Source organism: Natrix helvetica, assembly GCF_964273705.1.
Source record: "Natrix helvetica genome assembly, chromosome: 1".
Classification (NCBI taxonomy): Eukaryota; Metazoa; Chordata; class Lepidosauria; order Squamata; family Natricidae; genus Natrix; species Natrix helvetica.
In genome coordinates, this window is record NC_138548.1 from 16072192 (window position 1) to 16092640 (window position 20449).

Genomic DNA, 20449 nt, shown 5'->3' on the forward strand with positions numbered 1-20449 from the left:
TTATTACTTTTAAGGTGCAGGAGGCGGGAAGCATGGTCACCTCATGGCTATGGCTGTGTTGCAATATTTGGGGGGAGGGCTTATTTTCGGGGTGGGGTGGGTGATTTTAGCTCATGCCCTCAAAAGCCCATTTATGCCTATTATCGGTGAGGCCTTATATGCATGCACACGTTCTCCCGCTTGAGCAGTGGGTTGGACTAGAAGACCTCCAAGGTCCCTTCCAGCTCATTCTATTCTATAACAATTCCTCTTTATCGTTCTCCCCCTTTCCCCATCCTCTCCCTTCTGCAGAAAAAGGCGTTAATTACGACGAGGACAGAAGCACTCTGCACATGCTCGAGAGCTCCCTTCCCCCTCCCCCTTATTTGGCTGAACAGGAAAACCAGGCTCTGCGCCTGCTTGAAAGTTAAATTGACTTTATTTGACGCGGCTCCTTTTTCCCTGCGCCGGGGGGAGATGCGCAGGCTGGGGGGCGAAGCCACTCTGCACATGCTCGGAAGTCCTTTGTCTCCGGCTTGGCTTTGCTCCCGGAGGACGAGAGGAGGAGGAGGAGGAGGAGAAGCGGAGGCGTTGCACGGGATCCGCGGTCGGCTCCGCCTGGCTTGGCTGAATAGGCGAGCGGCGGCTCAGCTGATGCAAGCGGCCGCTCGGCCCTCCCCGCCGCTTGCCTATATATAAGCCGAGCTCCAGGCGCCCCCGCCGCGGAACCTCCCTTCCCGTGTCTTCGAGCCGCCAGAGGGCTGGGTGCCTTTCCATCAGCAGTGGCGCCAGCGCTGCGGGGCCCGAGCTCGGTAGGCAAAGCCGGAATGTGGATAGATTGGGGGGGGGGGTGTCGCGAAGGGGACCGAGAGAGAGAGAGAAAGACGGCAAACATTCTGCATCTTCTCATCCTTGCAACGCTGCCCTGGGTGGTTTTTTATTTTTTTGCCAAAAAAAAAAGCAGCTGCGCGGCTTTCCTTTTTTTTAAAAAATAAATAAAAGCTGCGTTCCTAAAACAGTCTTGCACCGGGAAGCGGGGGAGGGCGAGAATCGGTATCTGCCCCCCCACTTCAAAAACAAAACTCGACCTACCGCTCTCGCAACTCTTCCCCCCCCCCCTTTTATGCGGTTGCAAATTTCGTAGCGTTGCAAAAGAAATAAAAGGGCTCTGGGTTCCCTCGGTGCGTTTGCAGTCTTTTTTTTTGCAAGCGGGCTTGCAAGTGTGGAACGGAGGCGGGCTGGTGGGGGGTGGGAGAAACAGCTTACCCCCCCCTTCGATTATTTAGCATTATTATCTAAAACACCCCCTCCCCTCCCTATCATTTCCTGGCGGAATAATGAAGGTCTTTGCAAACGGACGGGTTCTGGAGCATCGCTCGTCTCCCTTTCTATCTCCTAGTCCATCTTCTTGGACGGAATTTATAGATAGAAATTGGTTTTCTTGAGATTTGGGGGCTTTCTTAAGTGCCCCCCCTTTTAGCTCTCGTTATCATGCCGGGTATTCCCCCCCCTCCCTTAAGTATATAGTAGAAAATGAGAGTGATCACGCCCCCTTCCATCTAGGATATATGCGCGGCGGAGTAGGGGGGAGGAATACTTGGATTTAAAAGAAAACGCAGTATTTAAAAAAAAAAGCCCACTCCCTTTGGAAATAATATGAGTCTACCGCTAAGAGATCGTCCTATTGCTGATATAAGTGGGGGGAAAGGGGTGTTGGAGCAATTGACTTGGTTTTTCTAGACTTGCGACTATCCCCCCCCCCAAAAAAAATTCCGGATTTCTCCCTTTCCAGAATATGCTACATATGTGTCTGTATGTGGTCCTATATAGCCTTTGGGATATTGAATGTGTGTGCTTTTTTAAAAGTAATTATTTTGCAAAATCGGTGAATGCATTTTCCTTCAGTCCTATTGTAAATAAAAAAGAGGTGTGTATGTTGCACACGCCCCCTTCTTTTAGGATGTCCCCCCCTCTCCCAGCCCCTGACGTCTAAATTTGCTCTAATAACGCTGCAGATGTACTAAAGGAACCACAAAAAAAAAAAAGCTCTCCCATTGGGTGCATTGCTACACAAAGGAATACAAACCTGCTTGCAGTCTACTCACACCCCCTTCCATCTACTTTCCTGTGCTTAAAAAAAAAAGGTCCCTGGCTCCAACAGATCAGAGAAAACATGTTTTTGGGGAGGGGGGGATTTGGATGCCTCCTTGTTAACCTTTTGAAGAATAATTTTTCAGTAGGTGCCCCCCCCTAAAAAGATGCAAGGATCATTTTAAGAAAAAAATGGTTCTTTTAAATTGATGCTTCCTATTGGGAAACATCTGTGTAGCTTCCATTGTAATTCTCACCCCTGAGAAAGAGCAGGATTGTGACTGTGTGTATGTGTGTGTGTTTGTGTGTTGGAGGGAAGAGGGCAGAATTCACTTTCTTGAAAGGAGGGATGCCTTTTTCTGGTCTCTTTCTAGCTCTTTATCCTCTGTGTGTTTATAGACTTTACATGTTTCATTGTCATGTTTTGGTTGGCCGCCTCATTCTTTTGACCAGCTGTTTAATCCAGCCAAAAATTGTTTTATGAATCCTGACATTTGTCTGTTTTCCCCCCCTCCCTCCTTCTCTCTCTTCCAGGGTCTTTTTTAACCAATCCGGACTAGCTTCATCCAAATTTTTCTCTCTCTCCTCCCTTCCTTGTTTCTTTTACTATTTTTCTCCCATTCTCTTTATTTGGAATATTCCTGCATTTTTAAGATCTCAAGATGGTGCAGAAGAAAACTGAACTTACAGGCTTCCATCGTTCTTTTAAGGTACGGTGTGATTTAGTTCATTTTAAAAAGTGATATCAAATCATTTTCTTCATGTTTTAAATCTTTGCTACTTCGCTTTTGGTTGTAAAAAATGAGCCCCCGTGGGGTTTAGCTTTCTGTCTAGCAAAAAGCAGTGGGTTCTGAATTGCAAGGAGAATGTCTGGCTGTTGTCAATAAAAAGAGGAAATGGGCAAGAAACTAAACTTTTGTTGGTCGTGCTTGCAAGCTTCGTGAGTCATACCAAAGAGTTAATCTCTGAGAACTGAGGTAGATGTCCCTTGGGAATACACAATATTTCCTAAAGTATTTACAACAGGTAGAAGTTTACAGGTGTTTCTGCAGTCTTTGGCTCAAAATGTTGCAAGTGATCCGGCTTTTCCAAATTTCTTGATGTTCCCCTCTCCGTCCTGTTGTAGCGTATTTTGTGACTGCTGAAAGGCTCTGTTTCCATTGAGACTTTTGTAGTTTTTTAATAAAATATATTCAATGGACACTTTCCCAGTATTCAATGTTGTTGGTACTCAAGGTTTCTTTATTTTTGTACAAAGGAGTTGGTTTCTGTCACTTTACATTTGAACTAGTACTGAATTTTGGAATATAGAGCTTAAATTCCCGGGGAAGAAATGATCAGGATCCCCAAATACAGGTAGTCCTCGACTTATGACCACAATGGAGCCCAATATTTATGTTGCTACATGAGATATTTGTTAAGTGAATTTTGCCCCATTTTACAACCTTTCTTGCTATAGTTAGCATTGCAGAGTTGGTAACACAGTTGTTGAGTGAATCTGGCTTCCTCATTGGCTTTGCTTGTCAGAAGTTCACAAAAGTTGTTCAGATGACTCTAGAACAATGCAACATTCGTAAATAGGAACCAATTGCCAAGCATCTTAATTTTGACCCCCATGGCCGTAGGGATGCTACAAATGTGAAAAAGGGTCATAAATCACTGTTTTCAGTGTTGCTGTAACTTTGAAAAATCACTAAACAACTGTTGTAAGTCAAGAACTACCTGTAGTCTGTGTTTATGTGTTTGTTGTAAAATCAGGGATATGAACCGTTAAGTCCCTACTACACCACTGTTTACCTCCTTACCTATTCTTGTTCTTGCCAAAACTTTGCAAATATCTGGTGCCAAAAGTGGTATAGTGTATTATTTCCATAGCAGTGTCTATTTCTCAATGTTGCCAGCTTGAATACACGTGGACATCAATTCCCATGCTTGCAGTAGAATTCTGGGAGTTGAAGTCCACATATTTTCAAGCTGCTAATGTCCAGAAACACTAGTCTGTCCCAATTTGCAATCTTCCAACGCCATCTTAGACCTTGATGATCATAATTTCCTTCCTTCCTTCCTAGATTTAGCATATATCAATGCATGTTTCAGTTTAGAATGGCATTGTTTACATTAGACTAATTTCTAGTTTGTTTAACTACGTGTGAGACCAGTTCTTTGCTGCTAATCATGGTTTCCAAACCGAAGCTCGATTTGCTGTACTAAAAGCTGTTGCTTGATAAACCCAGTGAGTCCTGGCTTCCAAGGAGTTAATATTTTATTTGAATAAGAAATAAGCTTGTGGGGGAGGGGCAGGGATAAAGTTAAGGAACAACAGTGTTGAGAAAGCAAATTGGAAGATTTTTAAAGCAAAATAAAGGCTTGTGTATGTGTTAAAAAGAAGAAGAAAAATGTACGTTTAGGATATTGCTCTCCCAGATTGGATTCACACATTCAACTAAGACGTAGTGTGGTTTGCTTATTAGCAATTACCAACACATGAGTTTTGTAAACCCTGATGTGAGAGTTGGTTAATGTGAATTTAGCCATGTGTGGTTAGTACAGTGTAGTTAGGTTTGTTGTGGTTTAGTTTGTTGTGTTGAACACAGCTACTGTGTTCAGTATGTTCTCCCAACATGATGTGTGTTGAGATCATAATTTTAGCTACAAATCCTTTTACATAGCAACTGGTTCCAGTGTGCCTTTTCTGGACTCCACCAGAAAAAAAACCTGGCTTGGATTTTAAAGAGGATATATCCTGGTTTTGTCTTGTCTTGCTTTTGAAGAAGCTTTGACGTGTGATCCTGGGTTGTGATCTGCAGTTCTAGCCCTAATGTGGCTATTGCAACCTCTGATTTTGCAGAGGGACCCAAGAGGCATGTTTATAATGACAGCAGACTCACCTGTTTTTTTTTAAAAAAAACAATAATGATAGTTTGCAATTGTTCAAACTCCTCTTATTCATTTTACAAAGAAGCCCTTGCCTCTTTTTTCTCCCCTCCTTGGAGTAACTGTGGATTGGAATTCTCTGTTTGCCCCCCCTCAAATGTAAAGATTAGCTTCTAGTTCTTTTGAGTGATGTAAAGAAAGCTATTGCTGACATGTCTGAACATGCCTGAAGATTCGGGGATAGACCAAAGCTTTGTGGGTAGCTGGTGGAAAAAAAAACACCCAATAGGGTTTGAAGGATGCAGATTGAAGGCCCCACCAGGGATACGAAAGAGAGGTACACCTGGCAAAATAAATCAGTAAAGTGATGGAAAACCTGTGTGAAAACAATCAGCATTTATTCATTTATTCTGTGCTCCTATACTGTCAGGTAGAAATTCAAGGTGATTTATAGGTGATGATGTGCATGGTTTGTTTCTGGTGGCCTTTTGGAAGAATAGAGATTGCAAGAGTGCAATTGTGGGCTGGCCCACCTGGCTCTTACAGCTAGCTGCCTTATTCGCATTGTGCAGGTGGAGTAACTGAGCCCGAGAGAGTCTCCCAGCCAGTTTAAAAACCTGTCCTGCTTATGAGTTCTACCCCGCAGGGATGCCAGTCAGCACTTTACTGAAAGCACGGGGTTCAGCCTATGAGGATTTCTCCTCTTTCCCATCAGTCCATGTTCATCTTTTACTGGCTGATCCTAATTATGGGTTGTTGGCGTCCTGTGAGGGCTGGCCCTGTTGGGCACTGAGGTAGGGTGGTTGGGCTGGTCTCTACTTTTTAATAGAAGCTTCTGTGGCTTAAGTTGGCTTTGTCCTTCTTGAAAGCTGGGCAATTGCTTGTCTTCATCACACAGGCTGAACTCAGAAAGTGCATAATTGTACTTGGAATGCTTTTTCTCTTTGCATCACTGAGTGCTGTATCTTACGATTTATGATGATTGCATTTTATGATTATGATCGTGATTTATCACTTGTTGCTTGTATGTACACTGAGAGCTTATGCATAAATTCCGTGTGTTCACTCACACTTGGTCAGTAAAAAGTTCTATTCTATTCTTTGGGACATTTGTTTGCAAGCTGGCACAAAGGTTAAAATAGCTCCCATCTGATTTTGTGTGTGTGTGATTTCCAAGTCAAGTTGCTAGCCCTGATGGGGCACTTCTGAACAACCTATGACTGTCAAGAATCAAGCATGGGAGCAGCCTTTGAAAATTGCACAAATCTTCCTAGAGTCCAAATAATGTTGTTGTAGAGACCATCCTGGTTTATTGTATATATTATGCAATATATACAGTATACTGGTTTACTACTATAACTAGATGGGGTATATAGAGATATTTAGTTCTATTTGGTAAATGTGATATGACAATAGGATAAGTCACCTTCATCCCAGATTTTCCAAATGATTTTTGCAGTATAACTACTAGTGCTGGTTTTGCGAATACTCAAAATCTTTATGAGATAATCTACGGAGAGATTTGAGAAAGACGGAACAGTTCCCTTCTGCACTAAGTGAACTAAGTTTGTTGGGCCCTAGCTTACTAATAAAACTCAGCCAGTATAAACCATGAGGACCTAGCTACGTCTTAAATAAGGCCGATGTCCTGGAAATATGGTTGAATGAGAATTTACAATCCTTGCTCCTCGTCAAAATCCAAAGCACTAGCTAGAGGTATCTGAGAAAGTAAACACACTCCAGAACTAAATTCAAATACATTTCCCCCTTTTGGTCTATGGCCTTTCAGCAAATAGATGATGTAAGACACTAATACTCCTGTTAAAAGAAATGATGCTGTGTTAATATGTCATTTCAGGTTTAAGGAGATCCAGGTTCAAACCCTTTGCAGTATTTTTAGCTTTCAATCAATTATAGCCTAACTAACAAGAGAATAAAAAGGGGCAGGAGTTGCAGAGTTAGCTATCATGTCTGGTATTCCTAGGCGGAAAAGTATGATGAACATTTATTTTCAGACCCCCAATTACTTTACAAAAAGAAGAAGAAAAAAAGGCAGAAAATAAAATTGAGAATTGAAATCTGGATTCTGAAAGAACCAAATCGGGGTTTTTTTTCCCCCTTGCAGATTTGGGGTATTTATGAACACGCAGTTTGCATTTTTCCTCCAATTTCTCCAAAGTCTTTGCTAAATTGGGCTTGCTCTCCTGATGTCCTTTTTGCAAATTAAATGTGCGTTATGTAATACCCATTCCCTTCACTCTGGTCTCTAAATGTGATCACTGAATTTGGTTTGGGTTGGCTGCACTGAACATTTTGGGCACTAACTTATATTTCTTGCTGGTGTTTTTCCATCAGGTTTATAATTGCTCCAGTTGCCTTGTGGGTATTACCAACCAGTTTTTTACTGCCTAATCTTAATTTAGCACTCTTGTGTTGATTTTTATTTTTAAAGAGCCAATCCAGGTAGATACTTAGGGGCCATTGGTTGTGGTGGATTTTGTACGTCTGTGTGTTTTCAGGGGTGGGGGAATTTTGCTGCAAAATTCCTGTCGGGTGCAGTCGTTTTCTGTTTTTGTTTAAATAGCACAGCTTCCTGGCGTGGAACCAAACGGCAATGTGGTTGTAAAGTTCTTGGTTTGTGAGTGCGGTGTGGTGCAGAGCAGCTGGAAAGAAATGACTGGGAGGGGTGGGGGTGGGGGGCTGGGAGGACCTGAATGGATGTGCTTACGTTTGTGTGTGTCCTGATGCTGCCGTTTGCCTCCCTGTGGTGTCCACACTTGTTTTTTTTTAAGCTGCTTGTGTTGATGTAACTTCTGTTGTACCTTGTGGCTTGGATGCCAGCGAGGCCCTGGAAGGGGGCGGGTGGATGGGTGGAGCCAGTGTGTTATGTAAAGCACCCTTTGTGTTCTGCAATGTTGGGCCTAGCTTTTCCTACAGGAGAAAGAAAGTGGATGTGAGGAAAGGAATATTTTCTGGACTCGTGGGACCCCCAGAGAGCAGCTAGTCTCGAAATAGGTGAAACCTTGCAGGGCCTTTTGTTAAAAAAATAATATTTTTTTTAAAGTAAGTCCCAAGTGGTGCCTTGAGGCTGCACCAGGAGGCTAAGCAAAGCCTCCCAACTGCAGTTTGATGGCTGAAGGTATCAACATTTGAAGCAGGGTGACCAACCTTAGCAACTTTAAGACCTGTGGACTTCAAGTCCCAGAATTCCCCAGCCAGCCAGCCAGCCCAGGATTTCAAGTCCACAGGTCTTAATTCCCCACGCTGGCTGGGGAATGCTGGGACTTGAAGTCCACAGGTCTTAAAGTTGCTAATGTTGGATGCTTCAGAACAGTTGTGCAGACTGGATTAAAAAGCCGTAAGAAGCGATCAAGCCACAACTGCAATTGTGACATGCAATTTTGCACGGGGATTACCCAAGAACACAATGTACTTCCTATCACACCACCTGGCCCAAACGTTGTTGCCTTATTCACTTCTGAATCTTGCTGCTTGTTTCTCCCATTGGCAGGACTTTTTTCCCCCTAATTTTATATTTTAAAATATATTTTATATTTTACACCCAGGCTTTGAACAGTTCCCTTCCTGGTACATGTCTTGGTTTTTATTTTAATCTTCTGTAATAATTATTTTAATCTCCCAAGCAAAGCATTATGGGATTTGTGGACTGTTTTGGTCAGCTTTTTTCCCGGCTTAGTGGTGCTCATGCAAATCTCGTGTGTGTGTTGTGTTGTGTTGTGAAAGCAATATGAAATTTCTAGATAATGAAGCAATAAATCCCAAGCACGTCTGACTATCTGATACTACTAAGGCTGGGCTGGTGCCCTCATCAACAAACCTATTAGTGAAGTTCAGAGTTTTTATTTATTTATTTTCCTGCGTAGTTCTGCCTCAACCTCAGCAGATTTTGTAAGAACGTTTGTGTGTAGGTTGTGAGTTAATATGTTTATTTATTGAGAGGAAATCTTACTGAACTGGCAGTGCCATACTTGTTCTTACGCACTTCCACAACTTTTTATATAGATTTTTCAATCAGTAGTGAAATCAGACTGGGATAAGTTTAGTGTGTTCTTTTGCAGTTTTGTTGGACATTGGGCAACAATATATGAAAGCTCTTAAAACCTGGCTAGTTCTCCTTTCAGCTCATTAACTCTTACCTGTATTAGAGGGTGTAATGAAGAGAAGATTGGGTGATTTACAGAATTGTTTCAAGCATTCAAAGAGTCCCTTTTATTGACAAAATTAAAAAGATGTTTGCTCATGTTTGTATATGAATGGAGTACAATCCTTTTTTTAATACACATAATCCTTGATTTACAACTGCTTGTTTAGTGACCATTCAAAGTTGGAACAATGCTGAAAAATGTGACTTACGGCTATTTGTTGCACTTATGACTGTTGCAGCATCCCCATGGCCAGATCATCAAAATTTAGATGCTTGCAACTGGTTCATATTTATGGCGGGTGCAGCGTCCTGGGGTCATTTTTTGTGACCTTCTGACAAGTAAAGTCAATGGGGAAGCCACATTCATTTAACAATTATATTACTAATTTAACAACCACAGTGATTCACTTAACAACTGTAGCAAGAATGATCTTAACTTGGGGCAAAATCCACTTAACAAATGTCTCACTTAACAACATAAACGTTGGGCTCAATTGTCGTAAATCGAGGAATACCTGTATATTTATTTTTTGCTTTTAAAATAATAACAAGCAAAAAGAACAAAACACCAAAATATATACATTGTCAAAAATACACAAATGCTTAAAACTACGTTGAGAAAATACAACAAAAACAAGATACAGAGAAAAATACGTTCTTGGAACAGGAAATTGTTACAATTTTATATACAATTACCTAATACATTCAAGACTGTTTTTTTAATGTACTATATGACTATCGTGTTTATAAATGAGTCCCATATTTCCTCATATTTATCCGTACAAAATCTACATCTGTAAGCAATCTACTCATAGCAAGTGTCATCAGCTCTTCAATCCATTAAATGACTGAATTTATTCATACATTTATCCTTCCAATATTGCAATATCAGCTTGTTAGTTACAATAAGAGAATCACTTTAAATTGTCCAGTTGTCCAATTCCATGCACTAGCTATGTAATTCAATAAAGCACTACCCTCTGAAAGTTTTGGGGTTTCTTGCACGGTCACATTTTTATAGTTTATTACTTTCTCACAAACTTAATAATAATTACTATCTCTTTTTCCTGTTGTAAATGTTGATCAAGGGTTAGCTATGTGAAATAAAAATCCTTCTGTGTAAAAATGTAAGTAAGTAAGACTGGTTTTTCCTTATTGCCCTCGGAAATGATACTAGGGTGTCTAAGCAGTTAAGGGCAACATTTTTCAAACTTGAACTTGAAGATCTGTGGACTTGAGCTCCCAGAATTCCCCAGCCATCCTACTGCCTGGAGAATTCTGGGAGCTGAAGTCCACACATCTTCAAGTAGTCAAGGTTGGAAAATACTGCACTAGAGATGACCTCGAGGTCTTGTGTGGCAGGATGCAAATCCACCAGTTGAATAAATTAATGTTAGTATTCCTGAGGTTCCTCAAGACAGTTGCAGGAACTGGGTATGTCTAGTTTAATGAAAAGAAGGACTAGGGAAGACATGATAGCAGTCTTCCCATATCTCAGGGGTTGCCACAAAGAAGAGTGAGTCAAACTATTCTCCAAGGCACCTGAGGGCAGGACAAGGCACCTGAGGGCAGGGTTCCAGGGTGGGGGGGGAGGGCTAATCAGACCGGGAGGAGAGCCAGTGCCGGACAGACAGGTGAGTCCAGGAAGGACGGGGATGCGGTGGAGGGGGGGAATATAAAGGTCACTAGAGCAGAGGGTTGTCCTATCACAACGGTCGTGGGGAGGAGGGGATGCGAGGACAGGATAAGATCCCAAGGTCGGTTGGGAGACCGTGGCTGCTGGCTACGCCCGGTCGCTTGTACCAACCCCTGCAGTCTAGGTGGACAGGTGCTACAGAGCCAGGGCCTGTGGCTGATGCTTTGCAACGCAAGGTCTGTTACCAACAAGGCCCCCCTCATTAATGAGTTGATCTCAGAGGGGGAGCTAGACCTTGCAGGGATAACGGAGACCTGGTTGGGCCACGAGGGTGGTTTACCCCTTGTGGAAATGTGCCCACCAGGCTTCCGGGCATTCCATCAGCTCCGGGCCCTGGGTAAGGGTGGTGGGGTGGCGGTGGTTATGCGGGAATGTTTAGAGCCGAGGGAGTTCACTGTCCCTCAGATACCCGGGTGTGAGTCCCTTGGTGTGAACTGGGGCCCAGGGAGGCAGTGGGGCTTGCTGATTGTATACTTGGCTCCTCGCTATGCATCAGCAGCCCTGCCCGAGCTCCTCGAGCTAATCTCAGCGACGGCAGTTGAGACTCCCAGACTTTTGGTCATGGGGGACTTCAACTTGCCGTCAACGGGAGCGGCTTCTGAGGTGGCTCGGGAGTTCATGGCTTCCATGACGGCCATGGACCTGACCCAATTAGTGCAGGGCCCCACTCACGAAGGGGGCCACACACTGGACCTCATTTTTGTATCTGAACAGTGGACGAGTGATCTGGGAATAGGGGACTTAGTCATCACGCCCCTGTCATGGTCAGACCACTCATCCCTCCGGCTGGACTTCCCTGGCGCTATCCCCCACCGCGAGGAGGCGGAACCAGACTCTACAAGCTGGTACCGCCCCAGGCACCTGATGGAATCGGATAGATTCCAGACGGAGCTTGGGCCAATACCTGTAGCCTTGTCCCGCTCCGAGGACCTAGTGACTGCCTGGAATAGGGCGACGACTGGGGCCTTGGACCGGGTTGCGCCTTTGCGACCTCTCCTGCGGCATCGATCCACCCGGGCTCCTTGGTTCACTGAGGAGCTAAGGGTGATGAAGCGCCACAGGAGACGTCTAGAGAGCAGGTGAAGGTCCTCACGCTCCGAATCTGACCGAACACAGGTAAGAGCCTATTTGCGGACTTACCTTGTGGCAATAAGAGCGGCCAAGCGCAGACATTGTGCTGCCCTTATTGCGTCCGCGGATAACCGCCCTGCCGCCCTGTTTCGGGTGACCCGCTCCCTTTTATCGCAGGGGACGCGAGAGACACCCTTACAGGGAAGAGCAGAGGAGTTTGGGGAATATCTTCAGGACAAAATCGATCAGATCCGGAGCGGATAGACCTCCGTCAGTGGACCAGACGAGCCGTCAACAGCGAGTCTTGAGAGACCATTCTGGGAGGAGTTTGACTCTGTTGCCCCCGAGGATTTGGACAGGTTGCGTGGACGGCTACGACCCACCACATGTTCAATGGACCCGTGCCCCTCCTGGCTGGTACTGGCAGCCTGGGAGGTGACACGAGGCTGGCTTCTGGGCCTGGTGAACGCCTCATTGGGTGAGGGTTACTTACCAACCGCCTTGAAAGAGGCGGTGGTGAGACCCTTGCTCAAGAGACCTTCGCTCGACCCAATGGAGCTAGCTAATTACCGTCCAGTCTCCAACCTCCCCTTCTTGGCGAAGGTTGTTGAGAATGTGGTGGCGCAGCAGTTTCCACGACACCTGGACGAATCCGACTATCTAGACCCACGCCAGTCCGGCTTCCGACCCGGGCACAGCACTGAGACAGCCTTGGTCGCATTGGTTGATGATCTCTGGAGGGCCAGAGATAGGGGTTGTTCCTCTATCCTGGTCCTATTAGACCTCTCGGCGGCTTTTGATACCATCGACCATGGTATCCTATTGCGCCGGTTGGAGGGGATGGGAGTCGGAGGCACCGTTCTGCGGTGGTTCGGCTCCTACCTCTCCGACCGGAAGCAATGTGTGTTGACAGGGGGGCAGAGGTCGTCCCTGAGGCCACTCACTTGTGGGGTGCCGCAGGGGTCGGTCCTCTCGCCTCTCCTGTTCAACGCATATGTGAAGCCACTGGGTGAGATCATCCGTGGCTTTGGGGTTGAGTACCACCTGTACGCTGATGACACTCAGCTGTACATTTCAACCCCAAACCACCCCAACGAGGCTGTCGAAGTGATGTCCCGGTGTTTGGAAGCCGTCGGGGTCTGGATGGGGGACAACAGACTCAAACTCAACCCCTCCAAGACCGAGTGGCTATGGGTACCGGCACCTCGGTTCAGCCAGCTGACACCATCGCTGGCCATAGGGGGCGAACAACTGTCCCCTGTGGAGCGGGCGCGCAATTTGGGCGTCCTCCTTGATACCCAGCTGTCACTGGAGGACCATGTGGCAGCCGTGGCAAAGGGGGCGTTCCACCAGGTTCGCCTGGTGCGCCAATTGCGCCCCCTACTGGACCGGAGTGCCCTGCGCACGGTCACTCATGCGCTGGTGACGTCTCGCCTGGACTACTGCAATGCCCTCTACATGGGGCTTCCCTTGGGACGCATCCGGAGACTGCAGCTAGTTCAGAACGCAGCCGCGCGGGTTATCATGGGGAGTACACGTTACTCCCACATAACACCGCTCCTGCGCGAGCTGCACTGGCTACCTGTGGCCTTTCAGGTGCGTTTCAAGGTATTGATCACTATCTTTAAAGCGCTCCATGGCATAGGACCTAGATATCTGCAGGATCGCATCCTACCACACACGTCCCTGCGACCTATTCGCTCACACAGGGAGGGACTCCTCCTGGTGCCGTCCGCTAGGCAGTGTCAGCGGGCGACACCTAGGAGTAGGTCCTTCTCTGTGATGGGCCCAACCCTCTGGAATGACCTCCCCCCCCCCCCCCGACATTCGAACCACCACCGACCTCCATTCCTTCCGTCAAAAGTTAAAGACTCACCTATTTCAATCAGCTGGCCTGGCACTTTCTTAGTTTTACCTCCCGGGGATTTATTTTAATTGGGTTTGGGTTTTTAATTGGGGATGTTTTTAGGGTTTTAGAATATATTTATTTCTTGTACAGCCTATCTCCTCCATCCAAATGCATTTAATTGTTTTATGATTGTATTTTTATCTGCATTGACTGTACACCGCCCCGAGTCCCTTTTTGGGAGAGGGGGCGGTCTAGAAATCCAAGAAATAAATTAAATAAATAAAAGAAGCAATGGGTGGAAACTAATCAAGGAGAGAAGCAACTTAGAACTGAGGAGAAATTTCCTGACAGTTAGAACAATTAATCAGTGGAACAGAAGTTGCCTCCAGAAGTTGTGAATGCTCCAACACTGGAAGTCTTTAAGAAGATAGCCATTTGTCTGAAACGGTATAGGGTTTCCTGCCTAGGCAGGGGGTTGACTAGAAGGCCTCCAAGGTCCCTTCCAACTCTGCTATTGTATTGTAGAATAGAATAGAACAGAACAGAACAGAATAGAATAACAGAGTTGGAAGGGACCTTGGAGGCCTTTTTTAAAAGGTTTTTTATTAAATAAACATTAAAAACATTGGACATAGTGCGACATTTCTGGCATAAACCATAAGGGGTCCTGCCTAGGCAAGGGGGTTGGACTAGAAGCCTCCAAGGTCCCTTCCAACTCTGCTATTGTATTGTATTAAGACTTGGCTGTATCATCCAGCTTGGGGGGGGGGGTCCTCAGGGGACCAGTAAGATCTTAAGGGGGCTTCGACTTACGACATTTTGTTTAGTGACCGTTCAAAGTTACAACAGCACTAAAAAAAAGTGACTGTTTTTTACATTTATGACCTTTGCAGCATCTCCTGGTCACAGGATTAAAATTTGAATGCTTGGCAACTGACTCATATTTATGACGGTTGCCGCATCCCAAGATCATGTGATCCCCTTTTGAGACCTTCTGAAAAGAAAGTTAATGGGAAAGCCAGATTCACTTAACAACCATTTTAGTGACTTAACAACTTACAGCGATTCACTTAACAACTGTGGCAAGAAAGCTCACTTAACAAATGTCTCACTTAGCAACAGAAATGTTGGGCTCAATCATGGTTGTAGCTTGAGGGTTACCTGTACATGGTTAATATTTATTACCCTTTTTTATGCCTTAGATTTTATTTTCATTCTAATAATAGCTTCTTATATGTTAAATTGTTTTTGTGCCGCCCAGAGTCACTTTTTCTGTGATGGGCAGCCATATAAATTTGATATATTAATAAGTAAATATAAATATGTAAAGAAAACAAGCTGGAGAGAGACACTACCGCCTGCTTCTGTGGAATATGCAGGTGGGGCGCCCTTCCCTCTTTCTGGGGTTCTCCAGCTAAATTCTCAGTCAGAATTCCAAGGATTACAATCGCAGCACACCTGAAAAAGTGCCAAGTAGGGAAAGGCAAAGTTTTGGGTGTAGCAAACACCAACTGCCAAATGAACCACCTGATGTTTGGTAGTGGACTTGCAAGCACCTGGGAGATTTCCTTGAAGCTTATCTAGTCTAAATAAACCACCTCCTCTGTGTTCATTTTGGGATGGCTCTGGGAAGCTGGCAGGAGGGTGTTCCAGCTTGCTAGGCAAGCCTTTGTCTTGTTCTGCCTTATAGCTTTGACGCCTTCATAGTGATCTTCTTCTGGCAATAGCAATCAGACTTATATACAGCTTCACAGTGCTTTTACAGCCCTCTCTAAGCGGTTTACAGAGTCAGCCTATTTCCCCCAACTATCTGGGTCCTCATTTCACCCACCTCGTAAGGATGGAAGGCTGAGTCAACCTTGAACCTGGTGAGAATAGAGCTGCCAAATTGCAGGCAGCTGGTAGTCAGCAGAAGTAGCCTGCAGTACTGCACTCTAACCACTGCGCCACTGAGGCTCATGAATGGCCCTTTCTCATTATATTTCTTCATTTCTTTGATACGTTTGAACCTAATTTGTACGACTAGGTTCCCATCTAATAAAGAACAACTAGCATATTTCAGCTCTGCAGATCCAATCCCCAACATGTTACTAGTCCACAGGAATGTCCTTTTGTAATATTGTTTCTTACTTAATTCAAGCTCTTAAGCTGACTGATAACTCAAACTCTTGTCGATCGCTTATGATTAAATTCATTAAAAATATAATCCGAGGAAAAGCATGTACTGTAAAATAAAAAATGGGAAATAAAAACACCAAAGAGGTAGTCCTCGGCTTATAACCGTTTGCTTAGTCACCATTAGACAGTTACAGTGGCCCTGAAAAAAATGACTTACGGCCATTTTTCAGAGTTATGGCTGTAGCCGTCGTTAATCATGGTCACATGATCAAACTTCAAGCACCTTGGCATCTGACCTGTATTATGACACTTGCACTGTTCCCGGGGGTCATGTGTTCATTATTTGTAACCTTCCCAGCCAGCTTCCGACAAGCAAAGTCAAATGGGGGAAGTCAGACTCACATAATGACCTCATGACTCATTTAACAATTGCAGTGATTTGCTTAACAGCTGTGGTCGTAACATGGGATACAACTCAGGTTAACACTGCCTTGCTTAGCAATTTAAATTTTGCATTCCATTGTGGTCGCAAGTCGAGGATTCCCTGTATAAACTAATCGGCAACACATCAGTCATAGAAAAATTGATCAAAATACTATTGAAAGCCAATTAAGAAGCCTGGGAAAATAGAAAAGGCTTCACTTGGCACTGTACTGATGCTAACTAGTTTATCGATTGAGCCCCTCCGGCTTGGGCCCTCTGTAAACGGGGTCCCACCGTAGAATTGGCTCTCTTCCCCCCTCAACTGCTTTGTAGAGTCTCACTAGAGAAAGCTTCACTAGGTGACGTTAATTTCATAAAAAAGATATATATGCAAAATGATTCACAGAAAAAATGAAAGTACTCTCTTCCTCCTGCAGTGAGAAATGATTTAAATAGGCATGATAGCAGCCTGGCCTATGCACGCTTGTTAAAAGAAATATTTTTTTGAGTGGGGTAGGGTGTCTTTAAGTACACAGGGATTTGCTGCAGGTCTTTATTAGATGTTCATAACAAGCGACTGTTTAGTGTCAAGTTCAGTAAGCCAGAATTGTCAAGAGAGCATCCGTGACAGCTTTGAAAAATCATAACTGGGACTGACAGCAGCTACGCTCGCCTCTTTCCAGCAACTGCTTCTGATCCAACTGGTTTTAGAAAGGAAATCCTGTAGGAAGTTTCCCTGCTTTTCTAACATAATTTCAATTGATTTTTTTTTTAAAATCACCCTTTTCTTTTCTTTCCATCTCATCAGGGCCAGAATCCTTTCGACCTGGAATTCTCCCAGTCCACTCACCTGGAATCTGTCTTCAATTTTGAATGTTCCTCTCGGCCCGGTGAGCTCCCATTTTTGCCTTTTTGAGAAAGCAGTGGGAGGGACAGGGGGAAGCAGGAGTGGGCAGTTAATTTTCCCAGGGGATGACGTGAGAAACTGGGAGTGTTGGGCAGGGCTGAACCAGTAGGGCTGCGATGGTGTGTAGGCATGTAGACTCAAACTTAAGTTAATTGGGAAAAATAAAATAATAGCAGTCACCTTTAAAATAAAAGCAAACAAGCGAAAGAGGGCCAGCCAAAGGGCCAGATGTGCCTGGGGACCATATAATGGTCAGGCCTAGGAAGAAGACTTTTTAGGAATGAATTTACGCATTTATCAAATTCATTTGTTTCCCCTCGCACATATGTGCTAGTCATTCCTGACTCTGGGGGGCAGTGCTCATCTCTGTTTCAAAGCTAAAGAGCCAGCACTCTCCGAAGACATCTCCGTGGTCATGTGGCTGGCATGACTAAATGCCGGAGGCGCACGGAACACTGTTACTTCCCACCAAAAGTGGTCCCTATTTTTCTACTTGCATTTTTTAAGCGCTTTCGAATGGGATTCGACCCGCTGACATTTCTGATTGACAAGCTCAGCGTCTTAGCCACTGAGCCACCGCGTCCCTATCAAATTCATAGGGCCAGCCAAAGTCTGGGTGGTGAACAAAATACAAACATAATTCCCCCCAAATCCATGCCTCTTCTCTCTCCCCCTGGGATTGGGGTCTCCTTCCTGTTTTTTGCATTCCAAAGTGAGTCTTCGGTAATCCATTGAGGAGAAATTGGAGCATTGTACACATGTACTTGTGTATGACTTTGTGAAGCAAAGTCAATGGGGAAGCCAGATTCACTTAACAGCTGTATTATTAACTTAAAACACCTGCAGTGATTGACGGTGACAAGAAAGGGTGTAAAATGGGGCAAAGCTCATTTAACAACTGCCTCTCTCAGAAACAGAAATTTGGGGCTCAATTGTGGTCGTAATTCGAGGACTACCTCTACTGTGTTCCCCCGAAAATAAGACAAGGTCTTATTTTCTTTTGTCCCCCGAAATAAGCGCTTGGCCTTATTTTCTGGGAGGTCTTATTATTTTTGAGACGCAGGAGGCGGTGAGCGTGGTCACCTCGTGGATGCTGCTGTGTTACAATATTTTGTGGTGAGGGCTATGCAGGTGCTCAAAAGCCCAATTGGGCTTATTATCTGGGGAGGTCTTATTTTTAGGGGAACAGAGCATTGGGAATTGGCATGTTGGATCATATGGCCATCCAATCTGATTCAGATGGACACCCCTTTGGCTCAGTGGTGAATGCAGGTGAAACCTGACATCTATAAGCTTTGGACATGCGGTTGAATTAAGACAGGGGTGTCCAAACTTGGCAACTTTAAGACTTGTGGACTTCAATTCCCAGAATTGGGAGTTGAAGTCCACAAGTCTTAAAGTTGCCAAGTTTGGACACCCCTGAATTAAGACCTTTACAAATAATGCTACTCGCAGTGGTTCTCCTTTCTGCAACTGTGAGAAATGCCAGCCTGAGAAAGTAGCCCCTCCCCATGTCCTAGTTTATGGGCAAAATGTAAGCTTGTCTTCAAGATCAGGCTTGCCTGTAATTGTGGCGTGTTAATTGCTTCTAGGTTCGAATGTTATCTTTATTGTAATGCTTCTTTTCTTTCTTTCTTTTAAAACGCAATATTTCTTGACAGATATGCCTTCGAGTCAGCCCATCGACATCCCCAATGCCAAGAAAAGAAACAAGAAGAAAAAACGCTGCAGAGCTACAGACAGTTTTTCAGGGAGGTTTGAAGGTGAGGTGAAACATAGCCAAGGCACTAGTCCACATTGTTAAGTTTCGAGCAAAGGGGAAAAGTCAGAGGGCTCTAAACCTCTTCTTGTAAAATTATTTTATTTTAAGCTTCAATATCGGCTCACAGACCCACGAGGGTATTGTCTTGATTCCTGTAGTAGAAGAGGAAGTTCATAAGAGTATTTATATACTAATTTCCAAAATGGTTCACCAACTAAAACACAAAGGCGATGTTATGAAGAATCCAAAAAGAAACTAAAAGGAGGAACTGGCAAAATAATGAAATCTGCTTATGGGCCAGAAAAGAAACTGGGTTAATTTAAAATTCAACCCAGAGAACTGAAAAAAACAATAACAAAAACTTGTTAATCTGTTTCCAGTAAGTTAACTGGGAAAATCCTTATGGATCTTCTCTCATTTTCATTGGACTTCTTCGTTCATCAAGGCCAGGCAGCTTTTCTTGCAGACCAGATAAGCGCTTCTGATTTTCATATCTGGTTATATAAATACCCATCACACTGTTCCCTTTGGGAGTAAACAAGATAATGCAAAGTACAAAAGAAGAAGAAATAGAAAAGAAGTTTAAAAGGCAGGGAATTTTAAAAAAGGAAACGTAAGTAAAAATTAGCGTACCCCAAGATAATCTGCTAGATCCAGCCAGCCACAATTTCCTCCATTTTTCTCTTTCTTTCAGACCATTCAGCCTTTCTTTGTGCATTTTGTTTTTGCAATTGAGTTCTCATTTGTTGTCTGTGTGATGTCAATGTGCTTTCCAGCGGTCATTCCCTTTTGTATTCAATCCAGTTAATTTGGAACTTACTCATCCTTGATCTTTTCTTGGTTGTGTTTCAGTACACACCCATGACAATCTATTCTCACCACATTCAGCTTAATTTCGTGCTTCTCCTGACGTGCCCTACTTCCATGCAGCGAAGTGAAGAGAGCCATTCTCTATATGCTTTTCACTTGGGTTGACAAAATAAAATAAAAAATTCCTTGCCAAAGGCTACAAACTTCCCACAACATTTCTACTAACGTTTGCATACTTCCATTTCATTCATTTTCCCGTAAACGTTGGGCCAGGGAGCCCGGATTCATTAACTTGAGCTTGGTTTTTTTTTTTTTTACAGTGAGTTTATAATTATTAGACCCAGCTATTTTGATAACATCGTTCTTCAGATCATTCCTTGCTTGTTGCATCATGGAAAGGCACCATTTTCAGGAAATATCTATGGAGATTCTCAGTCATTCAGCTCATGGTTGTCCTAAAGGTGCTTTTTCAAGAGGTTTCTGGTTTTTCTTTGAAGGCATTTCGCTTCTCATCCAAGAAGCTTGTGAGCTGAAGAAGCTTCTTGGATGAGAAGCGAAACGTCTTCAAAGAAAAAAACCAGAAAGTCCAGTTGCCTCCTGAAAAAGCACCTTTGGTATTCTCAAGAAATGTTCTCAACAACAACACAATATCCCCTTCTAGTTAACTTCTTAAGATCACAAGTACTTGTACACAAAGAAACATT

The 20449-nt window shown here is 44.1% G+C and overlaps 1 protein-coding gene across 1 annotated transcript in view; it reads left to right on the top strand.

Moving 5' to 3' along the window:
• The first annotated feature begins 425 nt into the window (after positions 1-425).
• Positions 426-20449, top strand: part of MKNK2 (MAPK interacting serine/threonine kinase 2) — a 50181-nt gene continuing 30157 nt past the window's right edge. Inside the window, exons 1-4 of the mRNA XM_081959493.1 lie at positions 426-791; positions 2605-2780; positions 17075-17156; positions 18835-18936. Coding sequence (XP_081815619.1) covers positions 2733-2780; positions 17075-17156; positions 18835-18936 — 232 coding nt within the window. The 5' untranslated portion in view covers positions 426-791; positions 2605-2732. The remainder of the gene's footprint in view (positions 792-2604; positions 2781-17074; positions 17157-18834; positions 18937-20449) is intronic.